The sequence below is a fragment of the Mesoplodon mirus genome (genome assembly GCF_964341445.2).
Source record: "Mesoplodon mirus genome assembly, chromosome: 18".
Taxonomy (NCBI): Eukaryota; Metazoa; Chordata; class Mammalia; order Artiodactyla; family Ziphiidae; genus Mesoplodon; species Mesoplodon mirus.
Genome location: NC_138994.1, coordinates 12,930,538 through 12,958,075, shown reverse-complemented (window position 1 = coordinate 12,958,075; position 27,538 = coordinate 12,930,538). Strand labels below are relative to the sequence as shown.

At 49.8% G+C, this 27,538-nt stretch overlaps 1 protein-coding gene across 1 annotated transcript in view; it reads right to left on the bottom strand.

Annotated features, from left to right (window-relative positions):
* Positions 1–486: 486 nt before the first annotated feature.
* The window catches only part of CCDC57 (coiled-coil domain containing 57), a 110,505-nt gene continuing 83,453 nt past the window's right edge, over positions 487–27,538 (bottom strand). The window contains exon 19 of the mRNA XM_082602995.1: positions 487–2,137. Within this exon, the coding sequence (XP_082459121.1) occupies positions 1,935–2,137 (203 nt within the window). The 3' untranslated portion in view covers positions 487–1,934. The remainder of the gene's footprint in view (positions 2,138–27,538) is intronic.

Sequence of the window (27,538 nt, the reverse complement as noted above, 5' to 3'; positions counted from 1 at the left end):
CTTGGCAACCCCTCTTGCCTTGCCCTCCGAAGCTCAGGGGCTGTCAGGAGTGTGGCGCTGTCCGCGGATGTTCAGGGACAACACAGAACGGGACAGGCACGTCAGACCAGACAACATGGCTTCACGTGGCCACACGCCCCCCCCTCCACACACACACACTGCTCCCTAGGCCCCCAGGTAGTCCCAGGGCAGCTCCATACTCCCTGCTCTATTCTTCCCCTTGGCTTCATCACTGGGGGCTTCTGGTTCGCACACTGTGGAATAAAGGGCAGGACAGGAAAAGGGGAGACAGGGCCCCGAGATCCCACAGCTGAATTGCTGTCCCGAACAACCTTTCTGTGGGATTTTCTTTTCCTTCCTACTTAAGACCTTTTCAGACACCTGGTAACCTGGACCAGGAGTGGCTGGACAGTGCTGCACAAACACCCTCAAATCTTGGTGTCTTTTTTTTTTAAAGACCACGTCTTATTTATTTATTTATTTATTTAGGCTGCACCAGGTCTCAGTTGTGGCCCTTGGGATCTTTGTTGTGGCGTGCGGGATTGGCATGCAGGATCTAGTCCCCCCACCAGGGATCGAACCCAGGCCCCCTGCATTGGGAGCATGGAGTCTTACCCACTAGACCACCAGGGAAGTCCCCAACTCTTGGTGTCATAAGCTATCCTAGGCTCACTTCCTGCTGGTCAGTGGGGCTCTGCTTACTGCAGCCTGCCAGGAGCCCAGGTGATGGGACACTTACAGGCTGGGTGGCTGGGATTGAGTCCCTGGTTTGTACCACAGAGGTCTGGAGACTCATGGGCTTTGAAGTGCTTCTAGGGAAAGCAACAGGGCATCTCTCCTCACTTTTTCATCTAAAGGAAGTCATATGGCAACACCTCACTTAAAGGGCCACATGCCAGACACAGCAGAGCATAGAGACCCCTGCCACCCGGCAGCAAAGCTGTTCCCAGCGTGCTCCTTCCTGGCACATCAGAAGTGACCTGCCATTGCCTCCGCAGCTCCCCAAGCACTGCGCCCAGGATGAGCAGTGCATCTGTGGTTAGGACATCAATACGCCTGTGTAAATTTTGATCTTCCTTCATTCCACAGAGATCAAAGCCTGAAAACCTGATAAACAAGATGACATTCATGAAAGGTACACTTTCAAAGGGACCCGTGGGGGCTCCGCCCCCAGGTAGGCCAGGCCGGGCACCCAAGCATCGCTGGAGATCCTCATGTGGAGGGGCTGCCCACCTCTGCACCCAGCCAGGGTGCAGACCGGAGGCCACACGCCTCGAAGGGCTGCCCCCTGCTCCTTCTTGGCGGGGGGACAGCTGCGAGTGAGGCAACGCTCCTCTCTTCCACAGAAACGTGCCCCCTCGGGAGGGCCGCCAATTGGCCACAAGCACACTGGCTGCCTGTCTTGTTCCAGGCCCCGTGAGTCCGGACCAGGCCCCAGGAGTAGCATGTGTAATGATGTCAAAAGCACTCATGGTTGAACCTTCGAATCACAAGAAACCTGGCCACGAGAGCCACACATGCAAAGCCCAGGAAATCTTTTACTGTCCTTCCCGAGTTAAAAGAACAATTCGGGGCTCTGCAATCGGTCCATGAGGTGCCTTAGCAGCACTGGGGAGGCTGCTCTTCAGTTCACTGTCCACCACCACCCGTGCACGCACACACACACACAAACACAGACAGACACACACACATACACATACACCTGATATGAAGATAAAGCCACCATGGAGGAGGAGGGGAAAGAGACCGAGATGGATTGGAAGGGAGGAGGAGGGGGAAAAGGGGAAGGGGGAAGGGGGAGGAGGAGGAAGGAGGGGATGAGAAGAAGGGGGAGGGGTGGGGAGGGGGAGGGGAGGGAGGAGGGGATGAGAAGAAGGGGGAGGGGAGGGGAGGGGAGGGGAGGGGGAGGGGTGGGGAGGAGCGGTTTGAGGAGGTCAGTCCTTGCAGTTGTAGTTACGAATCTTGGGGGGCCGCTGGCAGCCTTTAGGTTTTGCAGGATGAGCCCTGGGGTGCCTGGCAGGCTTGCCCCTTGCTTGGGCTTCCATCTTCATCCCTTCGACGGCAAAGGCTGCCCATGGCGCCACGGGGCTCCCCTCGGGGTGTTGGAGGCTGTAGGCTGCTGGAGGCGCTGGGTGCTCTAGCAGGTGAAGAGAAAAGAGAAAGGAGGCTGCGGCATCATGGGGCAGGAAGGGGCAGGACGCGGTGTGTGCAGAGAGGTGGGCTCACTGAGTGCGAGTGGCCGAGCTGCTCGCCAGCAGGAACCAGAGACCCCATGCCTGCCTTGGTTCCCTGCGGGAGCCCGTGCAGGCCAGCGTCCTGCCGGGGCAACAGCTGTTCCTGGGGGTCCTGGCCCTGGTGTCCCCGCACAGAAGGTCTGTGTGGGCACGTGCTCTCCAGATGCTCTGCAGGGCCTGGGCCTGCTCCTCCACTGGGCGCTCAGGACATCTGGCCCTGAAAACCACATCTCCTGGCGTGCTCATTTCGCAATAGGTCCCACGGAGGTACCAGGGTTAATGGTTGACACATGACACTTCCCAGGCATTTCCCAGGCTGTCAACCAACCCCTTCCCTCTGGCCATGCTTGCCAGGCATCTCCAACCGCGCAGCAGCCCCAGCACGCGTGGCCAGGCACAGGCCAAGGACCCGGGAGCTGCACCGCATGTCGCAGGTATGGGCCAATGCTCCAGGGCAGCCCTTCCAAAATATTGGCAACAACTGTCTTTGCACTAGGGCACCATAGGTGATTTTTTAAAAAGTTCTTTGAGCTCTTCTCTATTTTCCTAGTTTTTACAACTAAGAATGTATTTCCTTTTTAAAAGTACCAAGAAGACTCACAAGAATGTACTGTACAACATGGGGAATAGAGACAATATTTTGTAATAACTGTAAATGGAGTGTAACCCTTTAAAAACTGTATAAAAAATAAAAAATAAAAATAAGTGGGCTTCCCTGGTGGCGCAGTGGTTGAGAGTCCGCCTGCCGATGCAGGGGACATGGGTTCGTGCCCCAGTCTGGGAAGATCCCACATGCCGCGGAGCAGCTGGGCCCGTGAGCCATGGCCGCTGAGCCTGTGCGTCCGGAGCCTGTGCTCCGCAACGGGAGAGGCCACAGCAGTGAGAGGCCCGCATACCGAAAAAAAAAAAAAAGTAAAAAGCAATTGTGAGATGCAAGCTCAGGGGCGGCTCTCCTTCCTGGGCTGGCCCAGCAGGCAGGGCTGGTGTCTGGAGCTCCAGGAGGGTCTGCACTAAAAGACAATGCTGGAACTTCCCTGGCGGTCCAGTGGTTAAGACTCCATGCTTCCACTGCAGGGGGCACAAGTGCTATCCCTGGTTGGGAACTAAGATCCCACATACCACGTGGTGTGGCCAAAAAATAAATAAAATAAAATAAAAGAGAATGCTGCCCCAGGGCGTAAAGACATGGTAGGTGGGGCCTGGCCAACTGGCACTGGCATCTCACACGTGTGACACACACTGCAGTGATGCACACCGTCTACCCAGTGTCACCGAGCCCACCCCCCTGGGTCTGGTGGTGGGACGCTGTGGGGAGAGTTCTGGAAGGCCTGCCCAGCGCATGGCCGCGTGCTGTACAGGTGGACGACGGGAACCAACCGGGGCAAGACTTGAGGCCGAGGACAGGCCAGCTGCACAGCCTCTGGAGGAAAAGAACAGCGCTGGTGTGGAGCTGGGAGACGGGAAAGGCCTGGGCTTTGAAAGCACACACACAGGGCTGCGTGCTGGGCTTCTTCCAGCGACTCCAGCACCATGAGCTTGGGGTCTGCCAGGGGCACCCAGGCCCTGGCCCCCTCTCTCATCTTGTGCTCTTTCTGCTCCTCTGGCCTCTGGACATATCTGGAACCATTCCTCCTTTCCCGGAGCCTCCAGGGGTCACACCCAGTGGCCTCCCCAGAGCCCTCAGCCCCAAAGCTGGGCCAGGTTCTGCTCTCCTCCTGCCCAGTGCCTCCGTGTGCCGGGTCCTGGAGTGGGGTGAGGATGTGCGTCCCTGGATGTCCCCAGGCTCCCTTCTGCTTCCTCTGGCCACGGCTGCTTCTACCTCTCTGGGAAAGCGACCGTGTCTTTGGTTCTTAAACCCCAGACGAATTCCTCCTCTCTACACAGAGACACTCCCACCCCAGATGTCTTTACAAGTACTTATAAAGGGATCTCTGGTCAGCTCCATGCTGCTCACTTGGTTTCCTTCTGGAATGCAGCGGCCACTGGGGAGGGGCAGGGTCAGGACCCTGACCATTGTGATGCTGGGGGTCCTTCCCTATAACGTGAGGGAGCAGCCCCTTCAGGGGTTCTGGGGGCATGACCTGAGTCCATCCCAGAGTCTCCACCTGGAGGCTCCTGGAGAAAGTGAGGCGTAGGGAGAAGGGCCAGCCCAGGCCCCAAGACCTTTGCTTGGGAGGCCAAGCTCCCTGTGCCCGGCTGTCAGGAGCTATTTGCCAGGTCAGCCGGATGCCAGGCAGGTGGTTCCACTGTACGCTGGGAGCACAGGCCAGGCAGACCCACCTATCTGCCTGGGGGCAGGGCCTCTGAGCGAGGGTGAGAAAAGGCTGGGAGGATGGCACAGCTGGCCTTGCAGGCTCTGGTTTTTGTCCCTCTCCTTGCAGTGTCGCCCTGAGGGGGTGACTGGCTCCTCCAGGACAGGCTTCCAGGGCAGGGCAGTCCTGGCTCAGGCATGAAGCTGGACATGTCAGGCCTGCTCTCCTCAGGACATTCCCTGTGCCCAAGCCATGGTCTCTGCTTGATTAATCTGTGCCCTCACTCAGACCAGGAGCTGGTGTGTGGAAGCGAGGCTCCCACCGTGCTCTCTGCCTTCTCTCCCTTGCCTGACCTGCTCTGCTGTCTTTCTGCACTGGTTCTCATCAGGATTCAGGGAAATTTGGGGGCACAGCACTTGCCTCTCACGGGCTGCTGGTCCAGCTCCAGCTCTCAGGAAGGTTCAGCGAGATGCCGAAGACCTCCCAGTATGAACCCGGGAGCAGGACTGGGGGCCCTGCAGGGGATGACAGTGCCAAGGGGTTGTGGGCCTGCACTTTTGGTGGGTGGCCTTCCTTGCAACCTTCTTGGCGCCTGTAATGACCTTGAGCCTGGAAGTTCTCGTGGACCAGCGCCCCGGGGGAAGTGGGCTGGCCTCCTGTCTCGGGGCCTCCTAGGGCTCTGAGCACAGCTCTCTGGAGGCTTGGAGATGCTGGTCAGCTCCCTTCTGAGTTGGCTTCTAGGCTGCCTGGCTTTCAGGGTGACCCTAAGCATGCCTGCCAGGCCTGTAAGGGCAGTTGGAAGGGCTGGGGATCAGCTGCACTCCTGAGAAAGGGGATATGGAGCCATGTCTGCCCTGGCTCTCCAGAGCCTTCCCTAGAGCTGGGTGGCTGCTCTAGACGCAGGTACCAGTTGTGGCCTTGGCCACAGGGGACAAGGCCTTCTCAGGCTCACTTCAGCCTCAGCTGCTCTAGCCAGTCCTTCCCTCTCCTCTCTGGGTGATCACCTCTGTGTGCCGGCGGCCCCTCGTTTCTGTTGAGACCTCTCTCTTGCTTCCCTGGGAGCCCCTTAAGCCCCCAAGTTCAACATTTCTCAAATTGGGGGAATCACACCCCCAGGTCTCCTCACCCTCACCCTGGGCCTCCTTGTGGATCAGTGGTTAAAAGTTAGATTCCGTTACACACCCCCAAATCCTTCCAAGGCTTCCCACCACTGTTGGGATAGAGCCCCAAGCCTTCGGTGTATGACGGGTGTCGATGGTGGGCATGACCTGGACCCCGAGCAGCCCTGCCCTGCCGGGAGCTGCTGCTGGCCCCTGGTGCAGAGGCTCTGGGAGGACACTCCCAGGCCCGACTCTACTCAGCAGGGGTGAGGAGGGGCAGGCAGGAAAGGCCAGATCCTTCTGGGCCCTGCAGCCACTCCCAGCCTTGGGCTGCATCACCACTCCTCCCCTCCCTTCCTGAAGTTAACACCGGACACTAACCCCTAACTGCTCCTGCTTACCGTCATTTTGGGGGGGGTACCTCCTCCCTGGTTCTGGGCTCATCCAGGACTGTCTGCTAGCGCCCCTCAGTATGGCCCAGTGTGGTTTCCATCTTGGGCTTTGGGAAAGGCTGTCGGGCCGCAGGGTGCCAGGACTTGGGCAGGGGACTTAGCAGAAATACTCTGTGGCAGAGGACGTGAGGAGAGCTGGCACCGCCTCCATGGTGACTCTACCCCTTTTCAGGGCCTGTCTGAGCCCCAGCTCCCCAGAGGAGAGGGGCTGGCAGAGGCCAGGTCAGGCGGGCAGGCGCCAGGCGCATGGGTGCAGGCGTGGGGAAGGAGGAAATGGCGCCAGGGCAGAGGTCAGGACAGTGGGGAGTGGGGACTGGGGTCAGGCGGCAGAAAGCAGAGGCTGGGCCACCAAGACTGGCTGGGTGCCCCCTTTGGAGGGAAGAGGGCTGGCGGGGCTGCCTGGTGGTGGGGGGGAGCCGAGTGCCCAGGCTGCACCCAGAGAGCCTGTGTCCTCTGTAAGGCATGTGTGGGGACAGCAGGGAGGTCACAGATGAGCACATGGGGCGGGGTAGATTCTGATCTGCCTTCTTTCCACAGAGATCAAAGCCTGAAAACCTGATAAACAAGATGACATTCATGAAAGGTACACGTTCAAAGGGACCCGTGGTGGCTCTGCCCCCAGGTAGGTCAGGCCGGGCACACAAGCATCGCTGGAGATCCTCATGTGGAGGGGCTGCCCACCTCTGCACCCAGCCAGGGTGCAGACCGGCAGGCCACACGCCTCGAAGGGCTGCCCCCTGCTCCTTCTTGGCGGGGGGACAGCTGTGAGTGAGGCAACGCTCTCCTCTTCCACAGAAACGCGCCCCCTCGGGAGGGCCGCCAATTGGCCACAAGCACACTGGCTGCCTGTCTTGTTCCAGGCCCCGTGAGTCCGGACCAGGCCCCAGGCGATGAGCCTGAGGACCCTGTGGGCTGCTTTGGGTCCTCACCCCCACAAACACCACACCCCACCCACTTCGGGAGGAGAGGCCAGTGACAGACGTGCCCTGCAGGGCAGGCAGCCAGCGGGAGTGAGCTCTGCGCAGACCTACTGTGTGTCCGGTAGCTCCCCACAGCTTCTCTGCTGCTCCCTATCTGATTTCAGCCTAAGTGGGAGGCCTGAGGCTGGCAAGGAGGCTAGGAGGCCTCTCCAGGGGCCTGGGCTGCCGCAACGACTGACCATGTGAGCAGAAGCGTGGCATTTGCCGAGTGCTGCCACGGTGCCAGGCCTGGCTCCAGGCGAAGCTTCCTGGGCACATACCTGCCTCACGCCCGGCCCCTACACGGGGGCTGCGGGACCCCCGTCCTGACACAGCGGTGGTGCAGCTGGGCCAAGAGCAAAAGTCCAGGACCGTCAACCTGCAGCCGCTGGGCTGGAAGCAAGAATGCAGCTCTTGCCCCTCTGTCAGGCCTCCCTTGGGCACTGCCAAGAGGAGGGTGCCCGTGCAGCTCTGAATGCCTGACCCACGCCCCACCCCATGAATTGGGAGCCCCTCCTGTAGATGGCTGGGCTTTTCTGCCCATCTGCAGAGTTCCCTCAGTCCCCATGTGGACCAGGGAGGCTCAGCCCTGGTCGTAGAGTGAACCCCAAAACCCACATGTTTGTAGCAGGGTCTGTGGAGAGCTAAACAACAGAATTTTACGCTACGAGATTTCCTGCTCGCTTGTGTGTGACATCTGTAGTTCAGGATTGTAACTGGCTCTCTATTTTATACTAAAATATAAATGGAGTAGCATGTGTAATGATGCCAAAATCACTCAGAGCTGAACCTTCAAATCACAAGAAACCTGGCCACTGAGAGCCACACATGCAAAGCCCAGAAAATCTTTTTTTTTTTTTGCGGTACGCGGGCCTCTCACTGTTGTGGCCTCTCCCGTTGCGGAGCACAGGCTCCAGACGCGCAGGCGCAGCGGCCACGGCTCACGGGCCCAGCCGCTCCGTGGCATGTGGGATCTTCCCGGACCAGGGCACGAACCCGCATCCCCTGCATCGGCAGGCGGACTCTCAACCACTGCGCTACCGGGGAAGCCCCATCCCAGGAAATCTTTTACTGTGTTTCCCAAGTTAAAAAACAAATCCCTCATTTCCCAGGATTAGTTACATTGTTCTCATGCTTACTTGAGGACTGAACAGCATTCTTACAGGATGTTGATGGAGGACAGAATCTGTCAAACACAAACTTTAATCCCTACAGGGATACAGGCACGAGGGGATCTCAAACAAGTGGGATAAAAATTCTGGTTCAATGTAAGGATCACACTGAGAGTACTCTGGGGAGGAGTGCTTACAGAAGGAGAACAACAAATCCAGAAGAAGCTGCCAGAGACGTTAGAAATAGAGAAATCAAACCCATGCAGACCCACAACGACCCAAAATGAGAATTCCAGACACTGGGGCTGTGATGGGATGGGGCAGCCAGTCATGGGGAGGAGGGGCGTGTGTAAAGAACGTGCCTGTGGTGGGGGAACAGGAGAGTGGTAACAAGTGTGAGAAATCAGTAGGGCTGCATGAACATGGGTGTGAGTGAGTGAAATTATCCTAGGGTAAAAGTAGAACATGTAACTTACAGTGCAGCAGCAGAAAACTTGATGTCTCCAATGAAAGGCAGGAATGTAGAAAAAAGAAACAGAAAGTAAATAAATGGGAAGTAAATAATATGTAGAATTAAGCCCAATGATAAGAACTAAATAAACATAAATGACTTAAGCTCAGCAACGAAGAAAAAAATTCTCAAATCGGATTAAAAAAAACAAAACAGGACTTCCCTGGTGGCACAGTGCTTAAGAATCCGCCTGCCAATGCAGGGGACACAGGCTTGATCCCTGCTCCGGGAAGATCCCACATGCCGTGGAGCAACCAAACCCATGCGCCACAACTACTGAGCCTGCCTTCTAAAGCCTGCGAGCCATAACTACTGAGCACACGTGCCACAACTACTAAAGCCTGCACACCTAGAGCCCGTGCTCCGCAACAAGAGAAGCCACCGCAATGAGAAGCCCGCGCACCGCAACGAAGAGTAGCCCCCGCTCGCCGCAACTAGAGAAAGCCCGCATGCAGCAACGAAGACCCAACACAGCCAAAAATAAATAAATAAATAAATTTATATTAAAAAAAAAACAAGATCCAACAAGATGTTGTATAAAAGACCCATTTAAAACAAAAGACAGGGAATTCCCTGGCAGTCCAGTGTCCAGTGGTTAGGCCTCTGTGCTTCCACTGCTGGGGGCCTGGGTTTGATTGATCCCTGGTTGAGGAACTAAGATGTCCCAAGCCATGTGGTGAGGCCAAAAAAAAAAACAAACATAAAAATTGAAAACAAAACAAAACAAAAAATAGAATTAGGCACAAAGTGTCATAAGGGGCAAAGAAGAACTCTGTGTTCTGGTGAAGGGACAACTTCAAAACATATCAAATGACATCTGACAGAGCTGCAGAGCAAAATAGATAATCCAAAACAGGTAAGTGAAGGTTTTAATCACCCCTGTTGATCACAAACCCACACAGAGATGGCAAAGACTTAGTCAATGGAATTAATTACCTTGAGTTATTAGACACAGAGATGTCTAAACTAATAGGCAGATAATGCACTTTTTTTTTTTGGGCCAAACACAGACCACACACAGAATCAGACCACATATCAGGTCACAGAACAAGTCTCAATTCATTACAAATAAAATACAATAAAATTAGAAATCAACATCTAAATCCCTCCAAATTTCTTCTGCTTTGAAACTAATGTATTACTGAATAATCCTTGAGTTGTACAGGAAATCAAATAGTGAATTAAAAAATATTTAGAATTGAATCTCAGAATTTGTAGGACAGAGCTGAAACAGCTTTAAGTACACTTATCTGGAAATACTAACAGTTAAAACTACCAGGAGATGAGCTAGCCTCCAGTGGGAGAAGTGGGAGAGTAAGGAACAGAACAAACTTGGGAACAGGAAAAAGGATGTCATGGCGTTAAAGGCAAGTTTCAGTGACATAGAATCTCCAAGAAAACAAACAGTACAGAGTATCAACAGAACCCAAACTGCTATCTGCAGAGATTAATAAGATTAACCTCTGCCAAGACTGATCCAAAAAAGGGAGAGAAAGTGAACATGGCAGGGGAATAACTGGGTAAAAATGAATGTTATAAAGACCTATTCACGAGTAAGTTAATAAAATCTAGATGAAATGGAAAGTTACAAAACCATTTGAAATGTCCAATAATTATTAAGAAAATTGAAATGATGATCAAAAACTTCCCTCCCCAAAGACCGGTGGCTCAGATGGCTTTACAGGAGGTTCTACTGAATTTTCAAAGAAACCAAAATTTCAAGGAATAGTCAATTTCTATCTTATTCCAATTATTCAGAAAAGTAGAAAAAGAGTGAAAGCTACCCAGCTCATTTTACAAGTAATATACATTCCCAAACCAGATAAGGACAACCCAAGAAAAAATTACAGGCCCATTTAACTCATAAATGTAGCTATAAAAACTGTATATAAACATTAGCAAATCAAATCAAATAAGTATTAAAAAGATATCATTATCAAGTATAGTTTATCCCAGTAATGCAAAGCTGTTTCAATATCAGAAAATCTACCACCATATTTCACCACAATAAGCAAAAAAAATATGATTATCATAATCAATGCAGAAAAACAGCTGATGAGGTTTAACACTTACTTATGATGAAAACTCTTAGTAAATCAAGAATGTAGGGGCTTCCCTGGTGGCTCAGTGGTTAAGAATCCGCCTGCCAATGCAAGGGACATGGGTTCGAGCCCTGGTCCGGGAAGATCCCACATACCACGGAGCAACTAAGCCCGTGCACTGCAACTACTGAGCCTGCACTCTAGAGCCCACGAGCCACAACTACTGAGCCTGTGCACCACAACTACTGAGCCTGCACTCTAGAGCCTGCAAGCCACAGCACTGAAGCCCACACGCATAGAGCCCATGCTCCGCAACAAGAGAAGCCACCGCAATGAGAAGCCCGCACACTGCAAGGAAGAGTAGCCCCCACTCGCCACAACTAGAGAAAGCCCATGTGCAGCAACAAAGACCCAACTCAGCCAAAAATAAATAAATAAATAAATTTATTTTAAAAAAAGAATGTAAGGGAAGGGATTTCCTTGGTGGCATAGTGGTTAGGACTCCACACTCCCAATGTGGGGGGCCGATCCCTGGTCCAGTAACTAGATTCTACATGCATGCCGCAACTAAGAGTTCACATGCCACAACTAAGGAGCCGGTGAGCTGCAACTAAGGAGCCTGCCTGCCTGCTGCAACTAAGACCCAAGCAACCAAAAAAAAAAAAAAAAAAAAAGGAAAAATTTTAACTTGATAGAGGTTATATTTTAAAAACACACAGCAATCACTTTATTTAGTGGAAAGCTAGCCTCAATCTCTTCAAGTCAGAGAATGAGACAAGATGTCCATGATGACACTCCTGTTAATATGATTCCAGGGCCCCAACCAGCTCTGTAAGGAAAGCAAACTAAATAGGACTATAAGTACTGAAGGGAAGAAACACTCACTATTTGAAGACAGCAAGATCATCCACTTAGGGAAAAAAGCACCAAAGACAAACTACTAGTGTTCATGTGGAAGTTCAGCACGGGGGTGGACAGATGAGCCTGCTCACTACAGAGCACTTCTCTACAGAACTGTAACCATCTAGCAAATAGGATAAAGTACTGGAAATAGCAAGAAAACTCTACACCAGCCTGCCACCTGTTTTGTAAATGGAGTCTCACTGGGATGCAGCCGGATGCCTTGTCATCGTTGTCTGTGGCCAGAGGGTGGCCACTATTTCCACTACTGCTTCTGCCACCAGCACCTGGGGGCCTTCCCTCAGCGAAGGAGGATCTAGGCCACCCTCTCTTTACAAAGTGAGTGTGAAATCTGCAGTGTTCTCCAGAGAGCAAATGACCGCTTATGAATCAAGGAACCAGAAGTGGGTTTGTTCTATACACTGATTCTAATGGTTCTTAAAGTTGAGGTACTATTTCTTTAAACAAAATCTTGAGTGCAGGCCTGCCGGGAAGGGCAGCTCTGGCTGGGATGAGGGTGGGAAGCCAGAGGCTCCTTCATCCCTCCCACCCCCCAGGGCTCTCGAGGCCCTTCCGAGAGGCCCTGGGGGCCACTAAGAGGGCACTGTTGACAGTAATGACCTCCCCTAGGAGTCCTGAGTGCTACAGTGGAGGATAATTAAGAGAGTCTGAGTAAATTGATAGGAATTACAAGAATTCTGCAAGGACCTGCAGCGGCCATCAAATGTGAGGCAAGTTGACACTGGTGTCTTTCTCACTTTGGCCCTTCTTGGGTTTGCCTGTGACCAATCTGCTTTCTGTCATTACTGACTATATGGGTCGTTTCTAGAATTTCACATAAAAAGAGTACACTAGGTACTGTTTTTTTTTGCGTGGTACTCGGGCCTCTCACTATTGTGGCCCCTCCCGCTGTGGAGCACAGGCTCCGGAAGCACAGGCTCAGCGGCCATGGCTCACGGGCCCAACTGCTCCGCGGCACGTGGGATCCTCCCGGACCGGGGCATGAACCCGTGTCCCCCGGTGCCCCCCGCATCGGCAGGTGGACTCTCAACCACTGCGCCACCAGGGAAGCCCCACTAGGTACTGTTTGATGTCTGGTTCTTCCAGAGATCAAAGAAATGTTTCTGAGTTCTTGTTGTCATATGTATCGGTAGTTCTTTTGCTTGTGGAGTAGTAGTACACCATACGGCTACATAGTAATTTGCTTTTCCATTTATGTGTTGATGGACATTTGTGTTTTTCCCAGTCTGACATTCGTGTTAAGGCCTTCCGGTGCGTGGATGTTTCTGTTTCTCTCCCACGGTTACCATGGAATTGAATGGCTAGGCTGTGTAGTAAGAAAGTTTTTTTTAAGCAACTGCCAAGCTATTTTCCAAAGCAGTTGACCATCCTGTGTTCCCTCAGGCAGTGTGAGCTCCGGCCCCTCCACATCCTCGCTACCACTTGATATTGTCATGTTTTTGTATGTTTTCGGTTACCTGAGTGAACGAACGTGTAGTGGCACCTCGCTGTGGTTTAAATTTGCATTTCCCTGATGACTAACAATGAGTATCTTTCATGGGCTTGCTGGCCATGTTGTAAAGTGTCTTTTCTAGTATTCTGGCTATTTTAAAAATTGGGCTATTTATTTACTACTGAGTTGTAAAGTTCTTTGAATATTCTGGACACAAGTCCTTGATAGGTGTTCAAATATTTTTTCCCAGCCTGTGGCTTATCTTTTCATCTTCTTGACAGTGTCATTGGAGATGTAGAACTTTAACATTTTGATGAAGTCCAGTCTATCAAATTTTTTTTCATTTATGGTTGGAACTTTTTTTAATCCTAAGAAATTTTTGCCTATCCCAAAGTCACAAAGATTTTCTCCTATGCTTTCTTCTAGAAGTTTTATAGTTTTAACTTTAAATTTAGGCTTATGATAGATTTTGATTTAATTTTTGTATTTGGTAAAAGAGTTGAGATTTGTTTTTTCCCCACATGGATATCTAGTTGTTCCAGCACGATTAATTGCATAAACAATCCATTCCTCTTAAGTTACATTAATTGAAAAATCAGGGGCTTCCCTGGTGGCGCAGTGGTTGAGAGTCCGCCTGCCGATGCAGGGGACACGGGTTCGTGCCCCAGTCCAGGAAGATCCCACGTGCCACGGAGCGGCTGGGCCGTGAGCCATGGCCGCTGAGCCTGCGCGTCCGGAGCCTGTGCTCCGCAACGGGAGAGGCCACAACAGTGAGAGGCCCGCGTACAGCAGCAAAAAAAAAAAAAAAAAAAAAAAAAAAATCAATCACCGTGTGTGTGTGTGTGTGTGTGTGTGTGTGTCTATTTTTTCTGTCCTTATGCCAACAACACACTGTCATGTTTACTAAAGCTTTATAGTAAGTCTTACAATCAGGTAGTTTAAGTGACTTCAACTGTTCTTTCTCGGGATTGCTTTGGATGTTCTGTATCTTTTGCATTTCCATGTAAATTTTAATTTTCAATTTCAATTTTAAAAGCTTTCTGGGATTTTAATTCAGATTGTGTTAAATCTATAGATAAATTTTTTAAGGAATGACATCTTAACATTGAGTCTTCTGATCCATGAATATGCTATATCTCTCCATTATTTGGGTCTTAATTTTCTCTGCAATGATTTTTTTTTTCAGTGTACAGATATTTGGTTTAGTATGTCCCTAAGTATTTCATGGTTTTGGATGCTATTGTTAATGGTATTTTTACTGCAATTTCCAGTTTTTCATTGCTAGATATATAATTGATTTGGTATATTGATCTCATATCCTGGGCCTTTGCTAAAGTCACTCTTTTAGGTCTAGTAGGTTTTTTTTTTGGTAGGTTATTTACAATTTTTATGTACTAGATAACGCAGTGTGTGAATGAAGCAGTTTTACTTCTTCTTTTGCATTCTGTATGTCCATCCTCCCTGCTTTTTTACATGACTAGGACTACCAGCATAGTGTGGAATGCAAGTGTGAAAGTGGGATCAGCCTTTCACCATCAAGTAAAATACTAGTTGCAGGTTTTTCATAGATTCCCTTTATCAGGGTGAACAAGTTCCCTTCTATTCCTAATTTGCTGAGGGTTTAAAAAATCATGAATGGATGTTCAATTTTGTTAAATACTTTTTCTGTATTTATTGAGACATATCGTATGGTTTTCCTTTTTTAATCTGTTAATATAGCATATTGATGTTTTAAGGTTATACCAACCTGTCATTGCTGAGATAACACCCACTGGGTCAGAACGTGCTATGCTTTTCACGTATCATTGGATTTGATACTCTAGTGTTTTATTAAGGATTTTTTGGTCTATATTCATTAAGGATATTGGTCCAGAGTTTTCTCTTCCTGTAATGTCTTTGTCTGGTCTTGGTGTCAGGGTAGTGCTGGTGTCATAAAATGAATTGAATATCTTCTTTCATCCTTTGTTTTTTGAAAATGAGTTTGGGTGGAATTAATATTATTTCTTTCTTAAATGTTTTATAGACTTCACCAGTGAAGTCACCTGGCCTGGAGTTTTCTTTGCGGGAAGGTTTTAAGTTAAACATTCAAGTGCTTGAATAAATACAGGCATATTCACGTTTCTATTTCTTCTTGAATCAGTTTTGGTGACTTGGGTCTTTCAGAGAACTTGCCAATTTTATCTAACTTAATTTGTGAAACTATTGGCATGTAGTCGTTCTTATTATTCCATTATTATCTTCCTTTTTTCTTTTGGCCATGTCGCACAGCGTGTGGGATCTTAGTTCCCCAACCAGGGATTGAACCCGTGCCCCCCTGCAGTGGAAGTGCGGAGTCCTAACCACTTGACCACCAGGGAAGTCCCTTATTTTTCTAGCTTCTTAAGGAGAAGGTGTAGAGATCACTGATTTCAGACCAATGTTCTTCTCTAATGTAAGAATTTAAAGGTATAAATTTCTAAGCACTCCTCTGTGATTTCTTTGTTGATCCATGGACTATTTAGAAGTGTTCTGTTTATGTTCAAAATTCTTGGATATTTTTCTAGATATCTTTCTGTTATTGATTTCCAGTGGAATTCCTCTGTGGTCAGGAAACATATTCTGTATGATTCCAATCCTCTTAAATTTACTGAGACCGGTTTTTATGGCCCAATATATGGTCTAGTTTGTTGACTGTTCCATGTGTACCTGAAAAGATTGTATATTCTGCTGTTATTGTCCGGAGAGGTCTAAACATGTCAATTAGGTCATGGTGGTTAATAGTGAGGTACAAGTCTTTTCTTTTTTTTTTTTTTTTGTGGTACGTGGGCCTCTCACTGCTGTGGCCTCTCCCATTGCGGAGCACAGACTCCAGACGCGCAGGCTCAGCAGCCATGGCTCACGGGCCCAGCCGCTCCGTGGCATGTGGGATCCTCCCAGACCGGGGCACGAACCCGTGTCCCCTGCATCGGCAGGCGGACTCCCAACCACTGCGCCACCAGGGAAGCTCTACAGGTCTTTTCTATCCCCAATGATTTTCTGTCTACTTGCTCTATCAATTACTGATAGAGAAGCACTGAACTCTCCACTTGTAATTATGGATGTGTCTATATCTCTTTTCATTCCTGTGAGTTTTCACTTCATGTGTTTTAAAGCTCTCTTATGAGGAGCATACACACTTAGGATTGTTATATCTTCCTGATTAATTGACTTTTTTTAATGTTTAATGTTATGTATCAACTTAGCTGGGCCACACTGTCCAGATCTGTGGTCAAACATTAATCTGGATGTTTCTGTGAAGATTTTTTTTTTAATTTTATTTATTTATTTATTTATTTTTGGCCGTGTTGGGTCTTCATTGCTGCACGCGGGCTTTCTCTAGTTGCGGCGAGCGGGGGCTACTCTTTGTTGCAGTGTGCGGGCTTCTCATTGCAGTGGCTTCTCTCATTGTGGAGCACGGGCTCTAGGCACACAGGCTTCAATAGTCGCGGCACGCGGGCTCAGTAGTTGTGGCTCACGGGCTCTAGAGCACAGGCTCAGTAGTTGTGGCACACGAGCTTAGTTGCTCCGCAGCATGTGGGATCTTCCGGGACCAGGGATCGAACCTATGTCCCCTGCATTGGCAGGCGGATTCTCAACCACTGTGCCACCGGGGAAGTCCCAAGGTTTTTTTTTTTTTAATTTATTTATTTTGGTTGCTCTGGGTCTTAGTTGCAGCAGGTGGGCTCCTTAGCTGTGACTCGCGGGCTCCTTAGTTGCAGCTTGTGGCTCCTTAGTTGCAGCTCATGGGCTCCTTACTTGTGGCATGTGAACTCTTGGTTGCGGTATTCATGTGGGATCTAGTTCCCTCACTGGGGATAGAACCTGCGTCCCCTGCATTGGAAGGCAGATTCTTAACCACTGCACCACCAGAGAAGTGCTTAATTGACTTCTATATCATCATGAAATGTCCCTTTTTATCTCTGGTAACATACCCTGTTGGGAACTCTGCTTTGCCTGATTTTCTTAATCTGTGTCTTTATATTGAAAGTGGGTTTCAGGACTTCCCTAGTGGCGCAGTGGTTAAGAATCGCCTGCCAGTGCAGGGGACATGGGTTCGAGCCGTGGTCTGGGAAGATCCCACATGCTGCGGAGCAACTAAGCCTGTGTACCACAGCTACTGAGCCTGCGTTCTAGAGCCCTCGCACCACAACTACTGAAGCCTGCACACCTAGAGCCCGTGCTCCGCAACAAGAGAAGCCACCGCAATGAGAAGCCCGCGCACCGCAACGAAGAGCAGCCCCTGCTCGCCGCAACTAGAGAAAGCCTGCGCACAGCAACAAAGACCCAGCGCAGCCAAAAGTAAATAAATAAATAAATTTATTTAAAAATTTAAAAAAATAAAATAATAAAGTGGGTTTCCTGTACACGGTACATAGACGAGGCTTGCCTTTTTCCCCTAGTTGGCATTTTAATGGAATGTTTAGAACATTACATTTAATGCTATTATTAACATGGCTGGTTTTTTTTTTTTTTTTTTTTTTTTTTTAACATGGCTGGTTTTAAATGTATCTTCTTGCTAAACTGTTTTCTATTTATCTGATCTGTCCTTTGTTCCTCTTTTCCTGCCTACTTTTTTTCCTTTAATTCATTTATTTTTTAAGTTTTTGGCTGCATTGGGTCTTCATTGCTGCGCGTGGGCTTTCTCTAGTTGTGGCGAGCAGGGGCTACTCTGTTGCAGCGCGCGGGCTTCTCATTGCGGTGGCTTCTCTTGTTGCAGAGAACAGGTCCTAGGCGCGCGGGCTTCAGTAGTTGTGGCACTCGGGCTCAGTAGTTGTGGCTCGCGGGCTCTAGACCATAGGCTCAGTAGTTGTGGTGCATGGGCTTGGTTGCTCTGAGGCATGTGGGATATTCCCAGAACGGGGCTTGAACCCACATCCCCTGCATTGGCAGGCGGATTCTTAACCACTGCGCCACCAGGGAAGTCCCTTCCTGCCTACTTTTGAACTTATGTTTTTTATTCCATTTTATCAACATCTCCACTACTACTCTACTAGCTATACTTCTTTGTGGGTTTTGTTTGTTTGTTTGTTTTTGAATGGTTGCACTATGGTTTATGCATTTTTAACTTATCACATTCTACGCTGAAGTAATATTATACAACTTCACGTATGAGAGCCCTACAGGAGTGTACTTCCTTTTCCCTTTCCCACCATTTACGCCATTTTGTCATACATTTTACTTGTACATGTATCACAAACCCCATCATACACTGTTATCATGGGTGCTTTAAACAGCCAGTGATCTTTCAAAGAAAAACATAAGCCTATCTCCGTCGTTTACCCACAGACCCACCCTGCTGCCTCTACATTTCTGATGACCCCAGTTTTCATCTGCTGTCATTTCCTTTGCCTGAAGAACATCCTTTACTAGTTCTTGTAGCATAGGTCAGTTGGTGATTAATTCTATCTGATTTGTTTGTCTGTGAACGTTTTTATTTTGCCTCCATTTTTGAAGGATACTTCTGCTAGATATAGAATTCTATTTCGGCAGCTCCTTTTTCTTTTGGCTTAGAGACGATGATCCCTTGTCTTCTGGCATGTACAGTTTTTGAAGAGAAGCCTGTCATAATTTTTATCTTCATCCATCTCCATATAATGTGTCTTTTGTTTTTCTTTGACTGCTTTTAAGATTTTACTTTATCACTGATTTTCAGAAACTTGATTATGATATTCCCTGGGTTGCATTTGTGCCCATGTGTCTATCCTGATGCTTGGGGTAGACAAATTTCTCGGATCTGTGAGTTAAGAGTTTTCGTCAAGTTTAGAAAAAAATAGCCATTATTTCTTCAAACACTTTTTCTGCCCATCTTTCTCTCCTCTCTGTTAAGACTAATGGATGCTATCTTCCAGGTTGCTGGGGCTGTTTTCTATCCCCCATGTTTTCTTTCTGTGTGTCATTTTGGGTCGATTCTATTGCTATGTCTTCAAATTCCCTGTGCTTTCTTCTGCCATCTCTATTCTACTGTTAATCCCATCCAATGTATATTTATCAAATATTGTATTTTTCATCTCAAAGTTTTGTTTGGTTCTTTTTTATATTTTCAGTTCTTCTTATTATGTACGTATTTTCCTTTAAATACCTGAAAATAGTCGTAACAGTCCTTTTAACGTCTTTGCTTGTTTCCTCATTTCTGTCATTTCTGGACCTTTTTCTATTGAATGGCTTTCCTCTTGGCTTTGGATCACATTTTCCTGTTTCTTCAAAAGTCTTATAATTTTTAACTGGTTGTTGGACATTTTAAGTATTGTGTTGAAATTTTGACTTTTTTTTTTTAGAGTGTTGGGCTTTGTTTTGTAGGCAGTTAGGTTCCTCATTTGGTCATTTCAAAGATTGTTTTTAAGCTTTTCTAGGGTAAGTCTAGATGGGCCTGCACTTCAGAGACAGTGAGCTCTACGACCAAGGTGTGACTTCTCTGGGTCTCCACTGAATGAAGGCTGGAGCTTGAATATCTACCCACCCCATGAGAGCTCTGGAAATGGTTGTGCTTTAACACGTACCCTGACCCTCAAACTTTTCCGCACCCTCACCTGTACCCTATACCTTACCGTTCGTTAACCCTAACCCTAGCCCTGAACCTAAACCTGACACCAACCCTACACCTTACCCTAACCCTAACACCTTACCCTAAGTCTTTCCTTTGCCTGGATCTGTGGAGTTTTATTCTGTACATCTATGGACTAGTACACAGTAAGGGCTCAAGACAATCCCTATTCAGACTTCTGGAGCTCTCTTCTGCATATCCCTCCCCCTGCTTCTCTGGACTCTTCCCTGCAACTTCCAGCCCCTCTGCCTCCCCAAACTCCAATTCCTGTTTTCTCCATCCAGGAAGGCACTGAACCCTGCCTGGTGTTCCCCTCCCTGTGCCTGCACCAGAAAGCCAGGGGGACCAGAAAGGTGCCTCATTTGTTTTCCTTCTTTCAAGAAGCACACTCCTGTGCTACTTATCTTCCAATATCTGAAAACAGTTGTTTCACATACTTTGTTTATGGAGGGATGTTAGTGTCTAGACCTTAGCCTGGCCAGAAGCAGGAGTGACTGCTGGTCATGCTGTGGCCCCAGAATAAACATCACTAAAGTATAAGCTGATTTGGCTATATCTTAAAGTATTTACTGTGGTTTTTTTTTTTGTTTTTTTTTTTTGCTGTACGCGGGCCTCTCACTGCTGTGGCCTCTCCCGTTGCGGAGCACAGGCTCCGGACACACAGCCTCCGCGGCCATGGCTCGCGGGCCCAGCCGCTCCGCGGCATGTGGGATCTTCCGGGATCGGGGCACGAACCCGTGTCCCCTGCATCGGCAGGCGGACTCTCAACCACTGCGCCACCAGGGAAGCCCCTTTACTGTGTTTTAAAAGTTATTTCAACACAAGTTTTTTCCTAAGTGGCAGGAGAAGTTGTTTCATCATAACAACTTCAGGAAAAGAGCCAACAAAGATCTATTTGACTATCTGTTTCTCAAAAAGTTTAGAGGATACTCTGTACTTCCCAAAATGTCTCAGGTTATAATAATCAGCAAAGGCAGGAAGCTGGAGTTGCTCACCTAATTCAAGATACTGCACTGCTCCCTCCTTTGACCAGAACACTGGTTCTTAGATTTCTTTGGCTGCAGTTACAGAGGATGCTGACAGGGGGTGCACGCTGGTGAACCTGGCTCTCATTCAGTCCCATCTTGAGAGTAGTAATGGGCAGAGCCAAAAGGACAAACGTGATGCTGGCAAAACAGGGCAGGACCCCTTCGTCCCCCCGGATCCTGGAACAGTTCTGGTCACGTTGCTCAGTCAGTGAGCCTCTGGCTGTGCTCCCTTGGGAAGTTCCCATTACCATCCACCCCAAGAGACCGCTGTGACAGTGGCTGCTGAGAGTGTGGGCTGAGCCTTTTTGATGGCTCGTGTTCCACCCTCACATGTGTCTGGGGTGGAGGACGGCCCCTCCCCAGGCTCATGCTGGCCTCCCTCCCCATGGGTCAGCCTTGCCAGTCTCCGAGCTGGGTCTGCCATCTCACTGTGACGCACCAGGAGCCTGGCGCCCACCTTCTAGGACAGAGTCTCAGACCCAAGGAGAATTTTTTTGGTTTGCACACAGGTATGAGGACCACAGATGGGGAGAAGAGAATGTAGTATTCCAGGTGTGTTTACCCTGGAATCACAGACTGTCCTCTGAGGTGAGATTTCACCTTTTCTTATCACAAGTCCAACCACAAGCGGCTGCTCCTTCCATCTTTCACTCAATGCAGAGCTGGGGCATCTGAATCTGTTCTCCTGTGCTTAGCCCCTAGGTTTACTGAGAAACACAAAGCATGTGTGGGGAGGCCAGATGGTGATACTCCTGGTCTTGAGGGCGTGCAGACTAGGTGACTCTAAGGTCCTGTGTTCAGAGTATGTTTCTATGTCCTCAGAGCACAGCTGGGCCGGCAGAGCCATGGCTGAATCACAATCTGCCTTCAGAGATTGGCCCCAAATGCTGTTTCTGAGTCCAATCATCCTTCAGGGAAGGTCCAGAACAGTCTCCACTCAAAAACACACAAGACCAGGGTGAGCTGGTGTCCTGGGGGCCCGCTTAGCCCTATTCATAAGCTGGTGACACCCTGCAGAATGGCCCACTAACCACGAAGACGAGACTGGGGGACTTGGCGCGTTTGTTCTGCAGTCAATCACGTGTGACTCTCAGAATAGGAGAATCTCAGTTTACCTGGCAGTCATTTTATTCCCGGTCTGGGAAGGTGCTTTGCTGGAGGAAGTCCCCTGGAGCTGGAGGCCACACAGACCACGTACCACTAGGCATGGCTGGATCTGGCTCCCAGGGGTCTGTAGCTCACAGACTGAGCTGCAATTTGGTCCTACTTTGATTTTTAAATTAGCTGCCAATATTCAAAAACTGAAACATTCTATATAAAAAAAAAGATTTCTATCATCTTAAAAAACTGGAAGATCTGGCTTGTTGGACCCACACTGCCATGGAAGGGTAGCCATGGAGTGGAGTCATCAACTGCCTCTGCGGACAGGCCAGATGGCCGGGCCACCAACCCCCTCCACCGAGCACTGCCCTGCAGTCCGCACGGCTCTGCCGCCTTCACTGCCTGGTGCCCGGGGCTCTGGTGTCTGGGACCCTTCTCAGCCAGGTAGGCTCATGGGCTAGAGTCGGACAGCTTGGATTCTGATCCTGATCCATGAACTGGGGGCTGTGTGACCTTGGGCAAGCAGCCTAGCATCTCTGGGCCTGGGTCTCTTCATCTGAAGGTCGAGCCCTGGCCTCCAGGAGCTGCTGGGAGAGGAACCCATTGCGGCGGGCAGAGTGAGATCCGGGCTAACGGCGATACCGGCGCTATGTGAGCAAACACTGGGCTGAGAGCAGGCGGTGGTTGTTTGTTGTCTTCCTGGATCCTCAGAACAGCCTGGCAACTATGACTTAGGCGTCATCTCTACAGCGAGATCTGCATAGAAATGTTCTCACTATACAGGGCTTAAAAATAACTTTGGATTAGCAACCAGTTAACAGGCTCATGCATGCTCCATCTTAAAATCTTATGCAACCCTCGTTAAAGGAAAAATTTTTAATTTCAGGAGAAACTAATATGATTTTCAGAAGAATAAAAATTTAAAGAAAAAAACCTTAACACTAACATTGTACCCTTTAAAAACTTTATCCCCTTTCACTCCCTCATCCTCAGTGGGTGGGGAGCACCCAGGGGAAGAGTCTCCACCCAGGAGAAAGCAGGGTGCACAGCCGGACTGCTCAGGACCTTCTCAGGCCCCACAGCAGAAACGTCGGGACCTCGCTCCATGCCAGCCCCAGCACCAGCCAGGCCACGGGGGTGCTGGGCCGTGCTCAGGACACTGAAATGGGGGAAGGTGTGTCTGGCCCCCAGGGCAGGGCCAGGCCTGTGTCTCTCTTTCTGAAGGAGTGCTCGCATTCCTCAGGAGCTTCTGCCCATTATCTGTGTGACCCCAGGGACAACCTTGGCCCCTCCTGACCTTCTGCCCTGAGGATGAGGTCAGGCCTCTTCCCTCTGGGACTCCAGGGGGTGGAATGAGGGTTGGGACTTGGGAACTCCGGCCTTGGGCGGTGAGGCGTCCTCTTTTGAAAACGGGACCCAGTAGCTGGATGGCATTGGTTTACTGTGGGAGTGGCTGCCTTAGCACAGGTGGACAGTCAACAAACACTAGCTTCTAGCTGGACTCCTCTCTTTTAAAAAACCCATTCAGGCTGCATTTATTTGTAAAAGTCATGTCCAGCCCCTCCCCGCCTCCCACGCCCAGCCCTCTTCCCAGAGCAGGGGCCACAGCCCCTTCTAGAGCACTTTTCTACCCTCTATGTCCTGACTTCAAGACCACAGTGAATATGCATTTTCTTCTGTTGCCACCTTTCACAGTCACCTTAAAAAAGGGTACAAACCTGAACGACACACAAACCACACATAAAATGGCCAATCTTACCCATCATTTAAAAACTGCAAATTAAAACCCATATTTTCACCTATCAGACTGGCAAAAAAAAGAAAATGCTTGATAAAAATCCACCAGTATTGGAGTGAGGAAAGATGCTTTACACCCTGTGTCCATGAACGTGAATTGCACCAACTCTTTGAGGGTGATTTGGTAACACCTCCCAGAGCTCAGACCACTCACACCTTTGACCCAGCGATTTCACTCCTAGACACTCACCTGACCACACACTCCCACAAGCAACCACCCACACCAGCAGACTCGCTGAAGTACTGCAAACTACAAGCGACTCGAGTGTCCGTGAATGTGGGACAGGCAAAAGGAAGCACTTACGCAGAGGACCACTGAACGACTGCAAAGATCTGTGAGCTCTGTGCCAACCAAAATGGAGAAACACCACAGGCGGCACTTTACACAGCAGGAAGGGGATACGCACACACGTGTACATACATGCCTCCGTCGCCGTGGAGTGCAGAGCATGTCCGGAGAAGAGCAGGGGACAGGTGGCCAGGTGGGCCGGGGGGTGGAGACGGAGGAGAAGACGGACTTCCACCGAAAACCCTCTGCGCTGTCTTAGTTGATTTCTTAGCCACAAGGAGGTGTCACTCATGCCGGACGAGGTCTGGAGCCCTTCTGCTCCAGTGGACGCGCCGTGTCGTGCCAACCTGGGTCGCCTGCACACGCAGCACGGACACCAGGGAGGCTGATGACTCCAACCACCCCTGGGGCAGATTCACCAATAAATGCCCTCCAAGAAGGCCAAGCGGCTGGGCCGCCCCCTCTAGGCCCAGGATCAGCTCTCCGAGGGCTGCTTTGCTGGCAGGTCAAACACCCATATTTTCTGGTACTGCCCTGGCTGAGTGTTTCCGTCCCCTCTGGTCAACCTGGATGAGTTATTTATATATGACTGATCTTTGTCATGTTGCTTCAAAACAGCTTTCTAGTTGGGTTATTTTTGAGGTTAAGAAAGAATACCTTAGAAATCTGTGATTTTTAAGTCACATCTAAGGTTATAACCTTCTAGTCATTTGTAAATAGTTCCAATTCTGCATGTTTTTAGGTTTGATTTTAAGGCATCGTTTTAGTGTGTGGTCTGGATGCGGGCAGTGAGGATGGAAGCATGCCGTGTCCCCACCTTGCCGTGTCTGGGCTCTGATTTGCAGGCTCTGCTGGGGAAGGGTTTCTGCTCTGTGCCTGCCACCCAGCCATGAGGCTGGGTCTTGCTACTCCCCCTTCCCCATGCATTTTATTGCTCTAGAACTTGAAAATCAACTTATTTTAGCTTCAAGAGAAACTCTGTCCATATTTTGTTAGAATTACACTAACTGGTTACTTCAACTTGGAGAAAACATGTGTCTTTATAATATTTAATACTCCTTTGTGGGAACTTTAAACTGCATTAATTTCAACCTTTCTTCCCAACCAAATCTTTCCAGGAAGAGTCTGTCTTTCAAATCTTACACTTTTTAGACAATGCTCGGTAGCTTCTCTAATCACATGCACTTCCTGGGCCTCTGGATCCTTGAGCTGCGGACCCAAGGCCTTGCTGGGCTCTCATTCTTCCCAGTTATCTTCCTGCACATCCTGACTGAGCACCCATTGTGTACCTGTCTGTGCTGGCCAGGGGTCAAGGATCAAGGACGATGCCCCCACCCCTACATTCTTCCAGCAGACAGAACAGAATCAAGATAAATGAGAAAAATAGCACGTGGTCTGGAGGCTAGTGCTAAGGGGGAAGAAAGCCAGGTAGGGAGTGAACTTTGGCAAGGGAGGGATTCAAGGAACAGGCAGGTGCTGGGGAGAGGAAGGTAGAGGGTGCCCACACGTGCACAGGGGTCCGCAGGTATGGGGTGGGGGTGGGTGTGTGTCCACAGTCCACAGGTGCAGGAGGGAGCTGGGCTGCATGTGTCTGGGGAGGAGGGGAGATGGGGTTGGAGTCCTCGAGCCACTGCAGCCAGGAAACGGGAGGAGGGGGGGAGGGGAGGGGAGGGAGAAGAGGGACCGGGTACTGTCCCGATGCAGCAAGAATTAGGGTGAGAGGAGGCTGGGCATGAAGAGGCCACACCCCGCGAACCACAGATCCAGGCGGATGGAGGAGGGGGCTATAGTGGCCCTGGGATCTGGGGTGCAGTGGGGCCAAGGGTGTCAGGCTGCGGCCCTGCCTTGAGACCAGGTTGCAGCAGGACTCGGTAACGCCGGCAAAGCGGCAGCTCTGTGTGCATGTGGGAGGAAGGGGGAGGACGTCAGGGAGGGGCGGGGCAAAGGTAGGAGGGGCGGGGCATGAGTAGGAGAGGCAGGGACAGGCGTGGTGGGGGGGTCAGGGCAGAGGTGGGAGGGGCGGCCCTGGCCCCACCTCAGAACCATGAGGAGTGTGGCCTTTCAGCAGGAAAACCTCCCTCCACCCTGAGAAATACCACGTAGTTATTCATGTTATTAAGGCAGATGCCACAAATTGTTAAACTCTCTCGTTATCACTTTTAACTCAGTTCATGACTGCTAGGTCTCACAGTTGGCTACTCAAAATGCGCCGAAAATGTAAAAAAAATGCAGAGGACAAGACATCCCACCTTCCAGAATGGAGCTTCCAGACTGCTTGACTGTGGACTGAAGCCCACGCAATCCTTTATCATAAATACTAACATGCTTACGTCTTAACCAGAGTTGTGGTTATCATTTAAGTCACCAATAAAGTTTTAAAAAGTACTCTTACACAAAGTAGAAATACCAGACAGGTAGTTCAGTTATGCATGCTCAAATATTCAAGATACAAGGAGAGCGTAAAGAAGCTTTGTGGGAACTTAAAACTAAACTGCATTAATTTCAACCTTTCTTCCCAACCAAATCTTTCACGGGGTGAACCAAAAGCCTAGGCAGCAATGTATCATTCCTACTTTTTTACTGCAAAGTGCTGCTGAGAAGTAGCAGCTTCAACCCCTCTGTATGGGTGTCTCAGCACCTTCCCCTGCATAGACTCTGCTGCAGGCCCAGCCACAGCACAGCCTTTCCCCAGCTTTCTTGCCAAGGAACCCCAACACCATTTAGTTCCAGGCAGCAGGTTCACAGGGTCTAAGACAATCTCCCAGTGACTGGTCAAGGGACACCATGTGACCCCGGCAGCCAGTGAGATGGAAAAGGGAGTCTGGGAGCTCTGGGGAAACATTTCCCTTTCCAATGAAAAGAAACCAAAGCAGGAGGAGAGAAGTATGCCTTCCATCTCTGGCCTTCTGACGTGATGCTTGGAGCTGCTGCAGCCATCTTGGAACCTTTAGGAGGAAAGAGTCCCAGAGGAGCTAGCCGTAAGCTCATTTACCTCGGGCTTGACATGCAAGTTCTTGGTCAGTGTGTCCTGCTGCTGTGCATGCACACTGTGTGTCGGGAAGGCTACCATGATGCTGGCCACCTTGGCTCTCTCCTCCTCATTCAGTGACTATGTGTGATTTTCTATGGGTGCCATGATGAGATAAAGGTTGGGAAGCTCCCGTACGTTACTTTCATCAGGCTGTGCTGTGACTTGTAGCCAAAAGCATTTAAACGAATAAAAACCTCCCCCCCAATCCAATTCCACTGCTGGGGGCGGTGTTCGCAGTGACCCTTCCCTCCCCCCCAGCACGGTCCCCACTTCCACCTCCAGCCACCAGTGGGCTGTTCTCACCCTGATCCAGGCCCTGCTATCCATGGGGACCTGCATGGCTGATGGAACCACCCACCACTACTTGTCCCTGCTTCCTCATATACCAGAGGACCATTTCACACTTCTCTTTCTACCTCTTCCTCCACCTCCTCCTCTCAGAGTCCACGGCTTTGCCTCATCCTTGAAAGGAGGAAATAAAGGGAACCGACCGGCACCTGTTTTCCCACCACCAGACCTGCTGTTGGGACAGCTCTCCTCAGGCCACTGAAGGCTTCTGCTTCTGACTCTCCTGCCTGGGTGTTTCCATGGCCAACAGCCTCAGAAGAAGACAGCACGACTCCCTCGGGGGCAAAGGCAGATATGCTTGCAGCCCACTATGAAAGATTTGGGTTCTGCCCATTTGGGGTCACTCAGCTGAGACTCTTGCCCTGGCCCG